The sequence below is a fragment of the Pseudorasbora parva genome, chromosome 14, assembly GCF_024679245.1.
Source record: "Pseudorasbora parva isolate DD20220531a chromosome 14, ASM2467924v1, whole genome shotgun sequence".
NCBI classification, from domain to species: domain Eukaryota; kingdom Metazoa; phylum Chordata; class Actinopteri; order Cypriniformes; family Gobionidae; genus Pseudorasbora; species Pseudorasbora parva.
In genome coordinates, this window is record NC_090185.1 from 37,168,050 (window position 1) to 37,187,843 (window position 19,794).

Here is a 19,794-nt window from a genome sequence, read left to right on the forward strand (position 1 = left end):
CCCGGGTCGGGGCTGAGTGCTTCACTTTCCTGCCTCCGGGCAGTGGGCAGCAGAGTGGGCTCAGAGGACGCCCCCGGGCCTTCTCACCCACTCTCTGTCCAAACCAGGAGTGCTCAGGCAACACTTCGGGCCGCCTCCGGGCCTCCCGAGTCGGGCCAGAGTACTCCGCTTCGCTGCCCCACCCCGGGCACGTCTGTGGTGCGGTTGGTCCCGCTTGCACGGTCTCTGGGGGCCTGGCTAGGTCCCCGGGCCGTCTTGCTGGCTCATCCGTACCATCAGACTCGGTTACGCGATTCAGTTCGCGCGCCGGCCGCCCAAGTACAGGGGCATCCTCTTCACCTCCGTGCGAAGCAGCGATGCTCAGGTCTTGAGGTCAGAGATCGAGGTCCTACTGGCAAAGGACGCGATCGAGCCGGTTCCTCCAGCCGATATGAAGACGGGGTTCTACAGCCCCTACTTCATTGTGCCCAAGAAGGGGTGGGTTACGACCAATCCTGGACCTGCGAGTTCTGAATCGGGCCCTGCACAAGCTCCCGTTCAGGATGTTGACGCAGAAACGCATTTTCCAATGCATCCGTCCCCAGGATTGGTTTGCAGCGATCGACCTGAAGGATGCGTACTTCCATGTGTCTTTCTCCCTCAACACAGACCGTTCCTACGTTTGGCGTTCGAGGGGAAAGCATATCAGTACAAGGTCCTGCCCTTCGGGCTGTCCCTGTCGCCCCGCGTCTTTACGAAGGTCGCGGAGGCAGCCATTGTTCCGTTCTGAGAACGCGGCGTTCGGATTCTCAACTACCTCGACGATTGGCTGATCCTAGCCCAGTCGAAGGACCAGTTGTGCGAACACAGGGACTTGGTGCTCAGTCACCTCAGCCAGTTGGGCCTTCGGGTCAACCGAGAGAAGAGCAAACTCTGTCCTACACAGAGGATCTCTTATCTCGGTATGGAGCTGGACTCGGTCAACCGGACTGCGCGCCTCTCCGAGGAGCAAGTCCAGTCGGTGTTGAACTGCTTGAATATGTTCAAGAGCAGGACAGCGGTCCCACTGAAATTCTTTCAGAGGCTCCTGGGGCATATGGCATCTGCAGCCGCGGTCACGCCGCTCGGATTGCTTCATATGAGACCGCTTCAACGCTGGCTCAATGGCCGAGTCCCGAGGTGGGCGTGGCAGAGCGGGCAGTACCGGGTCCCAGTGACTCCTTACTGCCGCCAAACCTTCAGCCCGTGGTCCAGCACTTCGTTTCTCCGGGCCGGGGTGCCCCTAGAACAAGTGTCCAGGCATGCTGTGCTATTCACGGATGCCTCCACCACGGGCTGGGGGGCCACGTACAACGGGCATGCAGTTGCTGGTCTGTGGACGGGGCCGCAATTGCATTGGCATATCAATTGCCTCGAGTTACTGGCAGTACATCTGGCACTCCGCCGCCTCAAGGGGCCGCTGCGTGGCAAGCGTGTACTGGTCCGTATGGACAGCACCACGGCCGTTGCGTACATCAACCGTCAGGGTGGTCTACGCTCCCGTCGTCTGCTCCAACTCGCCCGCCACCTCCTCCTGTGGAGTCAGAAGCAGCTGAGGTCGCTTCGGGCCATTCATGTCCCTGGTGTGCTGAACCAGACAGCCGACGAGCTCTCTCGTCAGCCGACACCTCCGGGAGAGTGGCGACTCCACCCCCAGGCGGTCCAGCTGATATGGGACCAGTTCGGAGCCGCACAGGTCGACCTGTTTGCCTCTCCGGACTCGACCCATTGCCAGTGGTACTATTCCCTGACCGGGGGTACCCTCGGCATAGATGCACTGGCGCACAGCTGGCCCCGGGACCTACGCAAGTATGCGTTTCCCCCAGTGAGCCTTCTTGCACAGACTCTGTGCAAGGTCAGGGAGGACGAGGAGCAGGTCTTGTTAGTTGCGCCGTATTGGCCCAACCGGACCTGGTTCCCAGAACTCACACTCCTCGCGACAGCCCCTCCTTGGCCGATTCCCCTGAGGAAGGACCTTCTTTCTCAGGGACGGGGCACACTATGGCACCCGCGTCCAGACCTCTGATTCATGTCTGGTCCCTGGACGGGACGCGGAGGTTCTAGATGGACTACCACAAGCTGTCGTAGATACCATCGCTTCAGCTAGAGCCCCCTCTACGAGGCGCCTCTATGCTCTGAAGGGGAACCTGTTCGTTGAGTGGTGCGCTTCCCGCCGGGAAGACCCCCGAAGGTGTTCGATCAGTGTCGTGCTTTCCTTCCTGCAAGATGGGTTGGAGAGAAGGCTGTCTCCCTCCACCCTCAAGGTATATGCTGCAGCAATAGCAGTGTACCATGATGTAGTAGAAGGTAAGTCCGTGGGGAAGCACGACCTAGTCGTCAGGTTCCTCAGAGGTGCGAGGAGACTAAATCCTCCTCGTCCATCCTCGATACCCTCTTGGGACTTAGCTCTAGTGCTCCGAGCACTTCAGAGCCCTCCCTTCGAGCCTTTGGCGTCTTGTGAGTTGAAAATCTTGTCAATGAAGACAGTGCTTTTGACGGCATTGGCCTCGATCAAGAGGGTAGGGGACCTGCATGCACTTTCGGTCAACGAATCGTGCCTAGAGTTCGGGCCGGGTAACTCTCACGTTGTCCTGAGACCCCGGCCCGGATATGTGCCCAAGGTTCCTACCACTCCCTTCCGGGATCAGGTGGTGAACCTGCAAGCGCTGCCTTCGGAGGAGGCAGACCCAGCCCTGGCTTTGTTGTGTCCGGTCCGCGCTCTTCGCGCTTACGTTGACCGGACCCAAAGCCTTTGGACCTCAGAGCAACTCTTCGTCTGTTACGGAGGCCAGCAGAAGGGAAAGGCTGTCTCCAAGCAGAGGTTAGCCCACTGGATAGTGGATGCTATAGTCTTGGCCTACCAGTCCCAAGACGTGCCTTGCCCGTTCGGTGTAAGAGCTCACTCCACTCGGAGTGTTGCTTCTTCCTGGGCGCTGGCTCAAGGCGCCTCGCTGACAGACATATGTAGAGCTGCGGGCTGGGCGACACCTAACACGTTTGCTAGATTCTATAGCTTACGTGTAGAGCCGGTATCTTCCCGCATCCTCGCCCCCAGGGGCCAGGAGCGCTAAGTGCCCGTTCTAAGTGTCGGCTTGCGAAACGCCACTCCCGCCCTCTGGGCCGGATACGTGCGTCTATTGTCTCCAGTTGTGTTCCCCGGGAAACCGGCTAACCCTGTCGAGCTCCTCCGTCACCCCTCCGGTGTCAGACGTTGCGGACCGTCTGACGCCAGGCCTGCACCCGTATGCTTGTGAAACGTGGCTGTAGGCTGGGTTCCATATGTAGCGGTTCCCTCACGGCAACCCCATATGTGTATTCTTCCACGGTACCAGCTACCCTTCGGGCTAGCCCCGTGTCTTTCCCTCGACAGAGCCCGCTCTGTCGTCTCTGGGCGTGTTCTTTCCCCCCTTCAGTCAGGCTGGAACCACCCCAGAGACTGCCATATGTTGCACTACCCTGCCAGGTTAGTCCTTATGTGTATTCTGCCACCTCTCCTTCCCTGAAGGACGTGGCCCCGCAGCGTACCCTCTCTCTCAAGTACGAGGTAGGCACGCTTTCCCAGCGTTATCCAATAGTCATTCTGAGTGGGTCTTGCAGAAACAGCAGTGACTGTACTCCCTGCTTAGAGCCCTGACTTCCGTACCATACTAGACGGTGCAGTGCGCTCAAGCAGGATGCTGGAAGGGCCAGCATCCTGGCGTTTTCCATAGGGATCCCATTCGTCGGTTCAGTTCTGACGTACGTCGAACGTGACCGACTGAAAGGGAACGTCTCGGTTACGTATGTAACCCTCGTTCCCTGAAGGAGGGAACGGAGACGTACGTCCCGTCGCCAGATGCTGTGCTTCCGCTGGGAGTCCGGTCACCTTTCGGCTCCTCAGCAGAAAAAGCGCTGATCTACCATTCCACTTCCTATTTATACCCGCGCTGCGGGGCGGAGCGTGGAATGCGTGATCGCATGCCAAATTTCATTGGCTCGTTGTTAGATGCTCGAAGTAGGATTGGTCTCTAAAGTAAGATCCCATTCGTCGGTTCAGTTCTGACGTACGTCTCTGTTCCCTCCTTCAGGGAACGAGGGTTACATACGTAACCGAGACGTTTCCTCCAGACATGATGCTTGCCATTCAGGCTGAAGAGTTCAATCTTTGTTTCATCAGACTAGAGAATTTTGTTTCTCATGATCTGAGAGTCCTTCAGGTGCCTTTTGGTAAACTCCAGTTGGGCTGTCATGTACCGTCTGGCCACTCTACCATACCGTAAGATTTTAACTTCAATGCATGTTTATTTTAATGCGAACAACATTCTATCACTTTAATTCAGCGCGTCCAGCACAAATTAGACTCGGTGTAGAAATGATCGACGCGCTGCTGCAGACGCACCGCTCCTGGAAAGCACTGCCGGACCGCATCCGTGTGTAGTGAGAGAGCTGAAATTCGTTAACATGATCAAACTATTTGTGTTGCAGATCTAAGCAGTTCATAGGAGTCATTTGTTGGACTACTACACAATAATAGAAAGACGTGTGTAAATCGGTAGAGGAACAATTTATATTTTATGCATTGGGAATTTGGGATATGCTAGCTGCCTGCTGGGGTGGCAATGGTCTTTCTTTTAGGCTGGCAGTTGAAACCCCGGTAGATCTGCCCCTGCCACTGTCATATTTTCTTACATTTTCGTTCGACATGTTGAGGTGACGATGTACTGTGTGTCCTCTGTGACTCGATTCGGGTGTGTGACAACGATGCTCAACGTACGCATAATTACCTCGATCCAAAAAAAAAAAAAAAGGATATTGCAAAAGAGAATTGTCTCAGGGCCCTGGGCTGCAGCCCATGTTGCCCATTAGGATAACGCGGCCCTGTATATTGATATTATAAATTATATTGAGCTTTTGGTTTTGGGTTGATTCATGGTCTGTTGTAGTCATTTTTTAATACTTTATAGTTTTAATTTGCCTTTTAAAGTTTGAAGTGTCAGTAGAATAATGTCATCTCATTGTACCCAGTTTTCGAAAATGCGTTTTATTCCATGGATGCAGTTCATTTTTTCCGGAGCAGCAACAGAGTTTGCAATAAGGCATATTATTGCGTTCATAGAGCAACACTTTCCATGGAAGCTTGTTTCCTCCACTGAATAAAAAATGTAAGGTAATGCAATTTCTTTTTTTTTAAATCTCACAATTCTGAATTTTTTTTCGCAATTGAGTACATAAACGTTTTAGCCAGTTGTGGGAAAAAATTCTGGAAATTTAGAATGTTTTCAAAAGTATGAAATGTAATTGCTTGTATTTATCAATTAACCATGTGGAATCACCAAGCATATGCACACATCCCTGGATAACTTTCAATTCATTATACGTTCATGTTGTTCACATTATATGCACTTGTGTGCCGATTGCCAACTAAAAGCAGACATTTGATGCAGCTTTAAACAAACAAACACACCTGCAGACTCCGTCATGCTCCGGGAAAACAAACTGCATCCACTGTTTGCTTAACGCTGGGTTATTTGGGAAGCTGAACAAGGAGATCTTTCCATCACAACAAAAAACACACGTCTTTAGTGACATTGTTGATTTAACCCAACGAAGCTCGTTGTTGACACTCTTGCTTTGGTGTCTGGTTGATGTGCACACATGTTCATCCGGGAGAAGAGCCCATACAAGCAATTCTGCCCTTTATGACCCTTATACAGGGCCATACATGAAAAAAAAAAAACTTTCGGAAACTCATTTTTTGGCCATGTTTAGCATTAGAATCAACTCTTTAACAGTGAGCATGAAATGGCATTAGACACCCGCTTTAATATTATATTTAATATTAAATAACACATTTTAACCTGCAATTAAGTGGAATTATCAGAGAAAAGTACAAGAACATAATAGTGCAACACTGAGGGAACTCTCTACATCGAGAAATAAAACAAGTTACTTGAAGAAACACTTGAGCCGGTGCCATGCTATCACTAAGCGAACCGAGAGAGCTGCGGGTCAGAGAAGAGAAAGAATGCAGCAGTCGAGGGCAGATTTCAAGCCAAAGCAACAGAAATTACATCCCTCTCATCTACCATGCTGCTTGAACCCCAAGTACAGAGACTTGTGTTCATCCAATGCTGCCAGGTTTGTGCTGTGAAATAGAAACGAAAAGAAAAAAAAAGAAGTTGCGTGTCTTGCCATGTCATTAGGCTATATGTTGCATTACAGTGAGCTCCTGCTCTATTGTGTTTTGTATCTTTATTCTCTACCATAATTTACCAGACTTTGATTGTTTGTCTACTTTTGTTATTCTGAGATTTTGACAGTGATTGTTCCTGTTGCATTGCGCTTTGAGCTTTTAAGTAACAGAAATAAAGCCATGAAACATTTTTTGGCAAGACATTGAGTACTGGATTTTGTACACTATAGTTTTTTACATGGCCCCATTCACATTAGACTAAAAATATTGATTTAACTTTTGTAAGGCACTTTAGCTGTGTTGTGTGATTTGCAGATAGTGTGTAAAGGACCTATCAGGCTGTAATCTAGAGTTTTAGGACTGAACTAGATATAGCATTTTCCAAATCGGCCTTCAATCTGTCTCATTAATGTTTCTTGTGCTAGTGTTAAATCCTCCAGCTGGAGTGCCCATACTCTCTACCAGAGGGCAATATTCAAATCACATATGGTAGAGCTACCAAGTCTGGTGGTCTCGGTGTAAGTCAGCAGCACAGTGCTTGCCCATTGGTGTCTACATGTCTTGGTGATGGATCTGCTTCTTGTGGGGGTTGTAGTTTCTATTATATCTGTTGTGAAGATGTATCTACTAATGCAGCAGAATGGTTTACATACAGCAGCATATATGCTTTTTTTTTTAAAGTAAAGTGTTTTTGAACAGGAAAAATTCCACTTGAGAGGAATTTAAGGTTCTGCAGAGTGAATCACTTGTTACCTAACATACCTTACCACTTTAAGGTGCAGTATGTAAGTTTTTGACTGTACTAAAGCATAAACTACCACGCCAAGCCAATGCCAGCCAAACTCAGCCCCGCCCACAAGATTTGAGCTCGGGCAGTTCGGTCTGAACTTGATCCACAGAGAACCGATTATGCCAGAACAGAAACTGACCTATGAAATTATCAGGGCGGGCTTTAGACGATGACTGTGTAACTGTGAATCCTTAAAATCTTTTTTCTTTTCTTTTTTACAACACCGGCAAAGATTGTTCATTCCAGCACGTGTGCAGACAGGGTTGCTAAGTTTTAACAACAAAACCCGCCAACTACTAACCCTAAACAATAGCTTCTCAGGGGATTATCCAGAAAAAAATGGATCTTGGGGGCTAAAATGTGTGTTATTTTGGCAAGGTTGCCTGCTAAAATTCGCACTCATCAATCAACTTTATTTATATAGCACTTTTACAATCACGATTGTGTCAAAGCAGCTTCACAGTGTCAAACAGGATAATATTGCGACAAAATTAGATTTGGCTGTACAGTCGTTCTGGAGAAAACAGTGATGTTATCAGCTTATTTTAATTTATCATATAGCGACAATGTTGGCAGATCAGTATTATAGTTTATAGAATTAAATAAAACCTAATACATACATTTTATTTGTATAATTAGTTGAATAACTTAGATCATAATTTTAGTGTCCGACAGTGGCAAGGAACCAAAACTCCTCCAGGGCATGATGGAGAAAAATAAACCTTGGGAGAAACCAGACTCAGTCGGGGTGCCAGTTCTCCTCTGGCCTATTAACACACCATGTAAGATTATTATTCTGGACACCTTACAGGTCAGAAATCATATTAGATTGGAATATTCAAAATTTCAGGGTATCACGGAAGAGACGGATTTATTTAGGATGAGGCGTCGATTACACAAGAGTATGAATACATGAAAGATCGGAATTATTGCGCCTAAGACGGGTTTTTTGAGCATGACGTGCCGGTGAGGCAAATTCGGAGGAGACACCATTTGACACGGCTCAGCAGACACTCCAGGATGCGTTGGTCATGTCCAGGCAGGTCCACCATCCGATCCGGGCAGGAACCAGATCCGGGATAAACCTCGGGATAAACAGAGAGACTAACATTAGCGTAGATGCCACTCTTTTTATGATGTAACGAGTACATCAGGTGTTATGGGAAGTGTTCCCGGTTCCGGCTGACCTAGTTATTGCAGCCTAACAATCAGTCAATTGATCTGAATAATGAAAGTTAAAAATGTTCTATGTGTATGCCATAGTAAAGAGATGTGTTTTTAGTCTAGATTTAAACTGACAGAGTGTGTCTGCTTCCCGAACAATGCTAGGAACACTATTCCAGAGTTTAGGTGCTAAGTAGGAAAATGATCGACCGCCTGCAGTTGATTTAGATATTCTAGGGATTATCAACTGGCCAGAGTTTCGAGACCGCAATCGACGTGATGGAGTATAATGCGTTAAGAGCTCGCTTAAGTACCGGGGAGCTAAACCATTTAGTGCTTTGTAAGTAATAAGCAAGATTTTAAAATGTATGCGATGTTTAATAGGGAGCCAGTGCAGTGTTGACAGAACTGGACTAATATGATCATACTTCCTGGTTCTAGTAAGAACTCGAGCTGCTGCTTTTGGACTAGCTGGAGTTTGTTTATTAAGCGAGCAGGGCAACCACCCAGTAGAGCATTACAATAATCTAGCCTTGAGCTCATGAACGCATGTACTAACTGTTCAGCATTTTGCATTGAAAGCATGTGCCGTAATTTAGATATATTTTTAAGATGGTAGAATGCAGTTTTGCAGATGCTAGAAACGTGGCTTTCAAATGAAAGATTGGTATCAAAGAGCACACCCAGGTTCCTCACTGACGACGAGGGCTTGACAGAGCAGTCATCGAGTGTTAGACAGTATTCTCGGTTACTACTTGTGGAGCTTTTCTGTCCAATAATTAAAAATTCAGTTTTATCTGAATTAAGTTGCAGGAAATTACTATTCATCCAATTTTTTATATCAGCTATGCATTCTGTTAATCTTGTGAATTGGTAAGTTTCGTCAGGGCGTGAGGAAATATAGAGCTGAGTATCGTCAGCATAACAATGAAAACTAACGCCATGTTTCCTAATGATATCTCCCAGTGGTAGCATATACAGGGTGAAGAGCAACGGTCCTAACACTGAGCCTTGCGGTACCCCATACTGAACTTGTGATCGGTGTGACATCTCTTCATTTACTGCTGCAAACTGATAACGGTCAGATAAGTACGATTTAAACCATGCCAAAGCAGTTCCACTAACGCCAACATAATTTTCGATTCTATTCAGAAGAATATTGTGATCGATAGTATCGAATGCAGCGCTAAGATCGAGTAACACTAATAGAGAGATACAACCACGATCAGATGATAAGAGTAAATCATTTGTAACTCTAATGAGAGCAGTCTCAGTACTATGACAAGGTCTAAATCCTGACTGGAAATCCTCACATATACCATTTCTTTCTAAAAAGGATCATAATTGTGAAGACACAGCCTTTTCTAGTATTTTTAATAGAAACGGTAGATTCGAGATTGGCCTGTAATTGACTAAATATTTAGGATCAAGTTGCGGTTTTTTAATAAGTGGTTTAATTATAGCCAACTTAAAAGTTTTCGGTACATATCCTAATGTCAAAGATGAATTAATGATATTAAGCAGAGGATCTATGACCTCTGGAAGTATCTCTTTTAATAGCCTAGTCGGTATAGGGTCAAGCATACATGGAGTGCAGAATTATTAGGCAAGTTGTATTTTTGAGGATTAATTTTATTATTGAACAACAACCATGTTCTCAATGAACACAAAAAACTCATTAATATCAAAGCTGAATATTTTTGGAAGTTTTAGGTTTCAGTTTTAGCTATTTTAGGGGGATATCTGTGTCTGCAGGTGACTATTACTGTGCATAATTATTAGGCAACTTAACAAAAAACAAATGTATACCCATTTCAATTATTTATTTTTACCAGTGAAACCAATATAACATCTCAACATTCACAAATATACATTTCTGACATTCAAAAACCAAACAAAAACAAATCAGTGACCAATATAGCCACCTTTCTTTGCATGGACACTCAAAAGCCTGCCATCCATGGATTCTGTCAGTGTTTTGATCTGTTCACCATCAACATTGCGTGCAGCAGCAACCACAGCCTCCCAGACACTGTTCAGAGAGGTGTACTGTTTTCCCTCCTTGTAAATCGCACATTTGATGATGGACCACAGGTTCTCAATGGGGTTCAGATCAGGTGAACAAGGAGGCCATATCATTAGATTTTCTTCTTTTATACCCTTTCTTGCCAGCCACGCTGTGGAGTACTTGGACGCGTGTGATGGAGCATTGTCCTGCATGAAAATCATGTTTTTCTTGAAGGATGCAGACTTCTTCCTGTACCACTGCTTGAAGAAGGTGTCTTCCAGAAACTGACAGTAGGACTGGGAGTTGAGCTTGACTCCATCCTCAACCCGAAAAGGCCCCACAAGCTCATCTTTGATGATACCAGCCCAAACCAGTACTCCACCTCCACCTTGCTGGCGTCTGAGTCGGACTGGAGCGCTCTGCCCTTTACCAATCCAGCCACGGGCCCATCCATCTGGCCCATCAAGACTCACTCTCATTTCATCAGTCTATAAAACCTTAGAAAAATCAGTCTTGAGATATTTCTTGGCCCAGTCTTGACGTTTCAGCTTGGTGTCTTGTTCAGTGGCGGTCGACTTTCTGCCTTTCTTACCTTGGCCATGTCTCTGAGTATTGCACACCTTGTGCTTTTGGGCACTCCAGTGATGTTGCAGCTCTGAAATATGGCCAAACTGGTGGCAAGTGGCATCTTGGCAGCTGCACGCTTGACTTTTCTCAATTCACGGGCAGTTATTTTGCGCCTTGGTTTTTCCACACGCTTCTTGCGACCCTGTTGACTATTTTGAATGAAACGCTTGATTGTTCGATGATCACGCTTCAGAAGCTTGGCTATTTTAAGACTGCTGCATCCCTCTGCAATATATCTCACTATTTTTGACTTTTCTGAGCCTGTCAAGTCCTTCTTTTGACCAATTTTGCCAAAGGAAAGGAAGTTGCCTAATAATTATGCACACCTGATATAGGGTGTTGATGTCATTAGACCAAACCCCTTCTCATTACAGAGATGCACATCACCTAATATGCTTAATTGGTAGTAGGCTTTCCAGCCTATACAGCTTGGAGTAAGACAACATGCATAACGAGGATGATGTGGTCAAAATACTCATTTGCCTAATAATTCTGCACTCCCTGTACATGTTGTTGATTTTGATGATTTAACAAGGGTCTATATATCATGGGTCTATATATCACATAATTAAGGTCGCTTCAACCCGCGGCCATGGAAAACAACCCGTGGAAAAAAACGCACACTTGGCAACACAGTGCAGTTGAGCTCTGTTGATATTTGACAACTAGCGTCATGCGTCGCTTCGTTGCTCTGATTGGTTGTAGGTCTGTCCAATTGAGGTCTTTCCTGGTTGGGTTGAAACACGCCCCATAATCACAGCCCAATGGAGCATCAGACTCATATTCTGACTAGAATTGAGTATGACCACGTCAGGTTAATGGGTCTGTTGAAAGCACTATAAAAATGCAGTCTATTTACCATCTCTTCTCACAAAACATTTGGGAACTAGGCTAGCTTATTAGGAATGAGGAAAAAAATTCACTGAGGGGATAGTAAATCATCCTTACATCTATTATCCCGAAGAAAATTTCGGTTTTGATTGTCTGTTTTAGAAAAACCAGTCTGATAAATTTCTTGAGCCAACATAACATCTTTTTCTTTTGATAATTCTCTCTAAATAAATGACTACACAATAAGATATAATATTTTTTCATCCTTTTTTTTTTATTTCTCTTTTGTTTTGTTTGCCATTCTCTTATAAATCTATCTTTCTGTCAGGCGATGCAATACATGGAGCTTCTCCTGAAGAAAGGCGACCGTAGCTGGCACAGAAGGATCATTGTATCGCCACAGGCAACTGATAAGACAGCTACCTTCCTATGATCACACCCTGCATACTGCCACAGCCTGTCTGAGGTGGAGCTGAAAGCTATGGCTCAGTTTGTGAAACACTATAAGGAGGAATCCTTAGGAGTGGGAGAAGTTGCCCTGCCTGGAGAAAAAGGTACAGCCAAGAAGAATGAAAAGGCCCACAGGAACAGCCAGATGATGAGACTACCACTAATGGAACAGCACAGTCTCCTCTCAGCAACAACAGGGAATATGTAAGTTAATGGATTGCACTAACAAACTGGGTCCTCAAATATAGTAGAAATGTGAAATTATTTTTTAATTTGGTGTCTTCTAGACTGAAAAAAAGACAACATAAAATAATAACAAAAAGACAAAATAATTTTTTGTCTCATGGGGATGAAAGACAACAACTCCCAGAATGCACTTGCTTCGCTGCCCTACGAGGCCAATCCCAAAGCCACTGCTACTAAATCACTTGGCCATCGCGTTCATTTTCATAAAATCAGTTCAGTTAGAAAACAGACACTACAATTACAAATTGAACATGTCTGTTTAATATAATGTGAGTGAGCTGAGCCAGAGTCACGGCACAAACGCAGCAGGAGTCAGATTACATTAATCGTGAGCTGAGGTAGGCGCGGGGGCGAAGCATAACCTACATTCACAGTGCGTGTTCAGTCTGGCGTGTTTTCAGTTCATGCCAGATAGGCTGCTGGATCAGCAGGAACGTTTGTAGATCTGCAGCTGTGGTAACTAGAGCAGACCTGGCAACCCGGATGCCCAAGCACTACTGACTTTGTGATTGGTCGATAGGTGGAGGGGTGGGGCTTTCAGGCCAAAACACAACAGGTCAACATCAACATCAGTTATTAAGTCTAAGTATTTAAAACGAACATGATTTCTTAATGTCTAGTGACATATCAGCCATGCCATTTTATGAGTAATTGAAATATATTTCTTACATACCAGTTCCTTTAACTTTCATAGGAATTCATTTGAAAAGTTGAAACACTCACTTTGCTCCGCCGCTCCGTTTAGATGAATGCCCACAGCTGCCCGAGCTGAGCCGAGTGCTGTAAGTGCGATCCCACCGCCCATGCACGGGTTGAAAACATGCGGAAATAGCTTCCTCTACTGTCTGTAGTCTTTAGCCTCTGGCCAAAAAATCCTCCTATGATGCAAAAATCGTCAGTTTGCATCATCAGAGGATTTTTTCCAGAATTAAAATACATAAATCTCTCGTCTCAGGGGGATATCCTCCAGGGTTTCTGCTGATACAAAGCCATATGCTAATCGCTGGAGTAACCCTTTAATGGGTAATGAGAGTCACAAGCTAATTTTATTGATTAGCCCAAATTTCTAAAAAAACATAATTTTTCCCTTTATGGACATGCTGGAATTGAGATTCTGAAGGTATTTTTAATCTTTGTAGCCATAAATATTGCTGAAAAAACATCCCTGTAAACCAAGATTATGTCTCTCTGTGGTCATTAAAAATACCATGGTACTTCTCATAAAAGAGTAAGAATGTAACCCCGGTGTCTTGGTCAATTTTCCTCCATTGTTTTTTGTCAATCATGGCCTCATAGTCTAATAATTTATGTGTGCTATTAGTTTACTTCTTTTTAAACTGAAACTTATACTTTCAGTGCACTTGTACTTATGTAATACGTTTTTTATATAGTTTTACATACTGTCTTACATCTCATTGTTTGAAACTTACATTGTTTGAAAATATTGATTTATAAAGAAAACTGTATCTGCATTTTTGTTTTTGCTAGACCACTGATAGTGTACATAGGAATTTACTTCAAATCTACTTATCTCTTTCCCCACCCTTGACTGAATTTCTGGCTATTCATGTGAAAACTGTTAAAACTGTTATACGGTAGGGGGCGCTATTCGCACAGCCTCTTGAGGAGAAATCACAAGCGCTGCTCATACAAAGGAACTCAGTAACATACATGGTTAAAATTTTGCAAATTGGAGTTTTTATATTTATAACAACATGACAGAACCAAGAGTGCTGTTATTGAACTGTTTGGTTGAATCAAAGATTCAATTACCTATTTGTAAACGACTGCCTCATTCTTGAATAAATCATTTGTTTGTTTAAAGGGGTGATACATTGAGGAATCAACTTTCCATGGAGCTTTTGATATATAAAAGGTCATGGTAATATACGAATATCCTGTACGTTTCAGAGCTGAAATCTTCCTGGCTAGTCAAAGAAAAGCTTTTATAGACACCAGGCTCAACAAACGGTCCTGTGCTTTATACTGATGTCAGTGCGCGACGAAATGCCTCTACAGCGCCTCTAATCCAGTAGCCCTGCCCACCGACTCATCTAATCCAGTAGCCCCGCCCACGACTCATCTAATCCAGTAGCCCCGCCCACCGACTCCTCTAATCCAGTAGCCCCGCCCACCGACTCATCTAATCCAGTAGCCCCGCCCACCCGACTCATCTAATCCAGTAGCCCCGCCCACCGACTCCTCTAATCCAGTAGCCCCGCCCACCCGACTCCTCTAATCCAGTAGCCCCGCCCACCGACTCATCTAATCCAGTAGCCCGCCCACCGACTCATCTAATCCAGTAGCCCCGCCCACCTACTCATGGAGGGCTCGTGCTAGCTGGTCAACAACAATAAACATGCCGAGGAAGATAAAGATATTGTGCTATTCCGGGTTGTGGACGAACACAGTCGCTGCATAAGCTTCCTTCTGATCCTAATATTAGGAATGAGTGGTTGAACTTTATTTTTAATGAAGTTCCAGCTCACGTGGGGAAGGACATGTTCACTTTAGTTCACTGCGGGATCGTTTATAAACAAATCTCCAGTCGATGCTGGATTTGGATCCCGACAGGAATGGTGCAACACACATGTGAGTATTGAGTGCATTGTTATAGATTTGTTTCGCTTATATAATCGTTTTGCTTATACATCTAACAGAAACATGCCTTTAGTACGCTGGACTGAGACATGTATGGCCATCGATCGCAAAGCCAGCAGGCTGATGAATCTCATTATATTCCCCTCTCTCTCTCTCTCTCTCTCTCTCTCTCTCTCTCTCTCTCTCTTCTCTCTCTCTCTCTCTCTCTCTCTCTCTCTCTCTCTCTCTCTCTCTCTCTCTCTCTCTCTCTCTCTCTCTCTCCCCTCTCTAATGATAAAGACGTTTACGAGCCCTGTGATCGAGAAATCATTTCTGGTTGCTGCTTCTCCCTCAATCTCTCCTCTTTCAATGTCACTGAATTGACAGGGCAGCTCAAGCTCATTAAATATGCAAATCTATGATGTTTTTGAATGTAAAAACCACAAAACATAATTAATTGACCTCAGACAACAGTATTAAAAAAAAGCCAATTCAGGGCACCTTTAAAGGACTCAAGGACTCAGGGAACGAGGGTTACATATGTAACAGAGATGATTGTTTTAAATAAGTTTGAATATACAAATAAGAAAATGTTGGAAGGATGAAACTAAACGGTGGCAGCAGGTGACCGTCTTAATGAGTCCTTGAGTCCTTAAAGGTGCCCTGAATTGGCTTTTTTTTAATACTGTTGTCTGAGGTCAATTAATTATGTTTTTGTGGTTTTTAGATTCAAAAACATCATAGATTTGCATATTTAATGAGCTTGAGCTGCCCTGTCAATTCAGTGACATTGAAAGAGGAGAGATTGAGGGAGAAGCAGCAACCAGAATGATTTTCTCGATCACAGGGCTCGTAAACGTCTTTATCATTAGAGGGAGAGAGAGAGAGAGAGAGAGAGAGAGGAGAGAGAGAGAGAGAGAGAGAGAGAGAGAGAGAGAGAGAGAGAGAGAGAGAGAGAGAGAGAGAGAGAGAGAGAGAGAGAGAGAGAGAGAGAGAGAGAGAGAGAGAGAGAGAGAGAGAGAGAGAGAGAGAGAGAGAGAGAGAGAGAGAGAGAATAGGAATATAATGAGATGAATAACACAGCAAGCAAAGCCATTCCAGTTACTGGCCAACTGGGGTGAGTACACAAGAGGACACAGGCTCCACTCGCAGATTATAGAGTCTGGCGAATATGTTCGGTGTCACCCAGCCTGCAGCTCTACAAACGTCTGTCAGCGAGGTGTCAGAGCCCAAGAGAAAGCTACGCTCCTAGTGGAGTGTACTTTAACCCCAAGGGGCATGGCAAGCCTGAACCTGGTAAGCCAGGACAATGGCATCCACTATTCAGTGAGACAACCTCTGCTTGGGGGGGGCCTTCCCTTTCAATGCTAGGAAGACTGTTCCTGAGTCCAGGTACTAAATAGGAAAAGGATCCTGCAGTTAATTTTGATATTCTAGGTATTATCAACTGGTCAATACTCTGGCCAGTTGATAATACCTATAATATAAATGTATAATTGTCAAGTTAAGACGTGAGTGTTAAGAGCTCGCTTAAGTACTGGGGAGCTAAACCATTTAGTGCTTTGTAAGTAATAAGCAAGATTTTAAACTGTATGCGATGTTTAATAGGGAGCCAGTGCAGTGTTGACAGAACTGGACTAATATGATCATGGCTGCATTTCCCGAAACGTTCTTAACTCTACGTCATTCTTAAGTTATACCTTAAGGTATCCCTTAACGTTAATATGTGTTTCCCGAAACGAACTTAGTTAAGAATCACCTTCTTTAAGTCATACTTCGTAAGGTTGGTCTGGACCACTCTTAGCTATACCTTATCACTATTGACAGTTCATTCACTAGTGGCCACCACTGTGCATAGACTGCTTTATATGTCAGTCTATACGAATATAATTCCGCAAGTTGCAAACACCCAGTGTTCAATAAGGCTAATTGAATTGTTGTTGTTTTTTTTATGCAAGGATTAAAATTGTCATAAAAAATGTCATTACAAACACTGATGGTTGTTAGCTTTTTAATGATATTATTATCCAAAGGTACATCACCTGGCTAACCATTAGACAGGAAAGGCTTAGGAGCCTATTTAAAGGGAATGATTGTGGAAGAGGGTTTAGTCAAACTTTGGCAGGGAGGCAGCGAATAGAATTGTGCTAAATCAAAAACGGCGCTGTCCGCGGAGCCATTTAGTGTATGTGCACTATTTCATACATGAAAACTTTAGTCCCCTGGCTACCATGTCAGAAGCTGCTATTAAAAGAAATTTCACCTACCACGAAAGCAAATTCAGCAGCTTTTAGATCTTGTTGGAGCTACTTGTTGTTGGATTTTAGGGCTGAGGGACAGCTACTCCTCAGCCCTAAAATCAGCTGCTGGCGGCTCTTCTCTTTCTTTCTTTTTTCTCCGCCATATCAGCTGATTATATGTTTTGCGTGTTGCGTTTTTATTGACTAGGCCATCTAATAATATAATTTAGTTATTTACACAATAATGTGATGCAGCTGCTACATGGGCAATCATCCCTGGTTGTGGAGTAAATCAAGACACTGTGGAAAATACATTGTAATAATTAAATGACGCGTGATGCTCATGATGGGGTTGAGCATGAGATTGCTTGTTCGTGCACTCATTTCAGAATTATGTAAAATTTAGGTTGCAATTTTTTATGATAAATGAAAGTTCAACTATTTCTGAAGTGCTTATTTAATAAAGAACATAATTTTTTCGCATAACGCAGTGAAACAGCCCCTGAATAGAGTAAATAATCGATTATTGAGCCATCGATATAAGCCAATTCAGCACCGCCGCCACGGACAGCACCCGCTAACGTCGCACTTAAGAAGGTATACCTTAAGCGACCTCCTAAGGTATAGTTCGGGGAACACACCTAGAAATGGTATACCTTCAGTTAAGTTAAACCTTTAGAGTCTTCGTAGCGCTCTAAGAGACAACGTTATCGGGAAATGCAGCCCATACTTCCTGGTTCTAGTAAGAACTCGAGCTGCTGCGTTTTGGACTAGCTGGAGTTTGTTTATTAAGCGAGCAGGGCAACCACCCAGTAGAGCATTACAATAATCTAGCCTTGAGCTCATGAACGCATGTACTAACTGTTCAGCATTTTGCATTGAAAGCATGTGCCGTCATTTAGATATATTTTTAAGATGGTAGAAAGCAGCTTTACAGCGAGAATTTTAAAATAATTGTTGATATTGTTATCTTTGAGATTAATTTTAGTTACTTTAGATGCAGGTTATGGTTACAGCTATCACAAGTGTAGAAAAGGTTAGTTATTCATTAATATGGTAGCAGCTTGAAAACTGCATACAAGTTGTTGTATGAACCAGACTGCAATTAAATATGGTTGTCAAAACACTAACTGTGTAAACCAATGACATTCAACGCAATCCACTTTTCGATGTCTGTAGGATTTACATCATACCTAATTCCATCAGAATCCCTAATTCTTTCAGCACACCTCTCCTCAATAAGCAACACAATATCTAATAATTACAGGGCCTTCTCAAAAAATTAGCATATTGTGATAAAGTTCATTATTACACTTTTTGCATTTGAGACTATTACTGTACTCTGTGGGTGTCATAATCACAAGAATCTTTTAAATTAATGTTTTCTTGCATCTGTGTATTTTGAAGCTATGTAAATAATTTGTATTAATCTCACCATTTGACTTTCTTTGTTAATCTGTTGTTGCTATTTTTCAATAACTGGTTTTAGCTCTAAAATGCTTTGTGAAATACTCTTACGGCAAAAATGTCCTAAAATTAGGACTGACACAGACATTATTTTTAAGAGTTTCCCCTAAATTGGCAAGTTAGGAGGATATATTTTTAGTCTTAAGATGTTTTGTGAATACGGCCCCTGATGTTTACGCTCTTTCTCTGTCTCGTAGCATTGCAGTGGCTGTGGACATCAGGCCGTTCTGGACAGTCCTGTGGTGTATGCGGACAGGGCAGGGTACACGAGACTCTGGCATCCCACCTGCTTTGTGTGCTGTGAGTGTGGAGAGGCTCTGGTGGACCTGATTTACTTTTGGAAGGAAGGAGCCCTGATGTGTGGACGCCATTACTGCCAGAGCATCAGACCTCGCTGCCTGGGCTGTGATGAGGTAAAACAAAGCACTTTTCATCAGTCAAAGGCTTAAGGAAATTACAATAAAAGAAAATAAGGAAAACTCAACATAATATATTCTTTCGCTCGAGATGTGTATGTGAAATAAACACCAATGACTTCTCCTTTTGTCTCTTACTTTCTTTTGCAGCTGATCTTCTCAGAGATGTTCATTCAGGAGGCCAATGGCCACGTCTGGCATAAGGAGCACTTCTGCTGTTGGCTCTGTGGGCAGAGTATCAAAGTTCAGTGTGGTTGTGACAAACGGCCATCAAAATAGTTCACAATACAATAAAAAACTACAAAATATCATGTTAAAATGGCACCCTGGTAAATAGGCAAAGAACACTTACATCCAATAGTAAAAACCCTGTGACTATATCAATATCAAAATCACAAAATAATATTTTATATTAATTCTGCAAACTTATTAAAGGGGGCATGAATTGAAAAATCAAATTGTTTTACATATATAATTGCGCTATAAAAAAAAACATGCTGATTGTTTCAGAACTCAAAACGTCCATGTTAGTCCAAAGACTATATAATAATGTGGCAACATGTAAGTTAATTCTAATGTCTAATCTGCAATCAGTGATTTTTGATCCCGGACACAAGTTTAGTCAGATGTTTTTACCAGAATTGTTTATTCCTGTTATGGATATGTCAGTTAACCAAGCCAGTGATTGGTACTCAACTGCATAATACTATCTAATTAACATTGTTTGCACTGTGTAAGTTATGATGAAAGCATTTCATGAAGGTGCAGAAATCGCATTGCTATTG

At 43.9% G+C, this 19,794-nt stretch overlaps 1 protein-coding gene across 1 annotated transcript in view; it reads left to right on the forward strand.

Annotated features, from left to right (window-relative positions):
* The window catches only part of lmcd1 (LIM and cysteine-rich domains 1), a 71,907-nt gene extending 52,590 nt beyond the window's left edge, over positions 1–19,317 (forward strand). The window contains 6 exon segments of the mRNA XM_067416354.1: positions 11,939–11,967; positions 11,969–12,045; positions 12,048–12,179; positions 12,182–12,264; positions 18,791–19,006; positions 19,160–19,317. Of these exon segments, the coding sequence (XP_067272455.1) occupies positions 11,939–11,967; positions 11,969–12,045; positions 12,048–12,179; positions 12,182–12,264; positions 18,791–19,006; positions 19,160–19,288 (666 nt within the window). The 3' untranslated portion in view covers positions 19,289–19,317.
* The last annotated feature ends 477 nt before the right edge of the window (positions 19,318–19,794 follow it).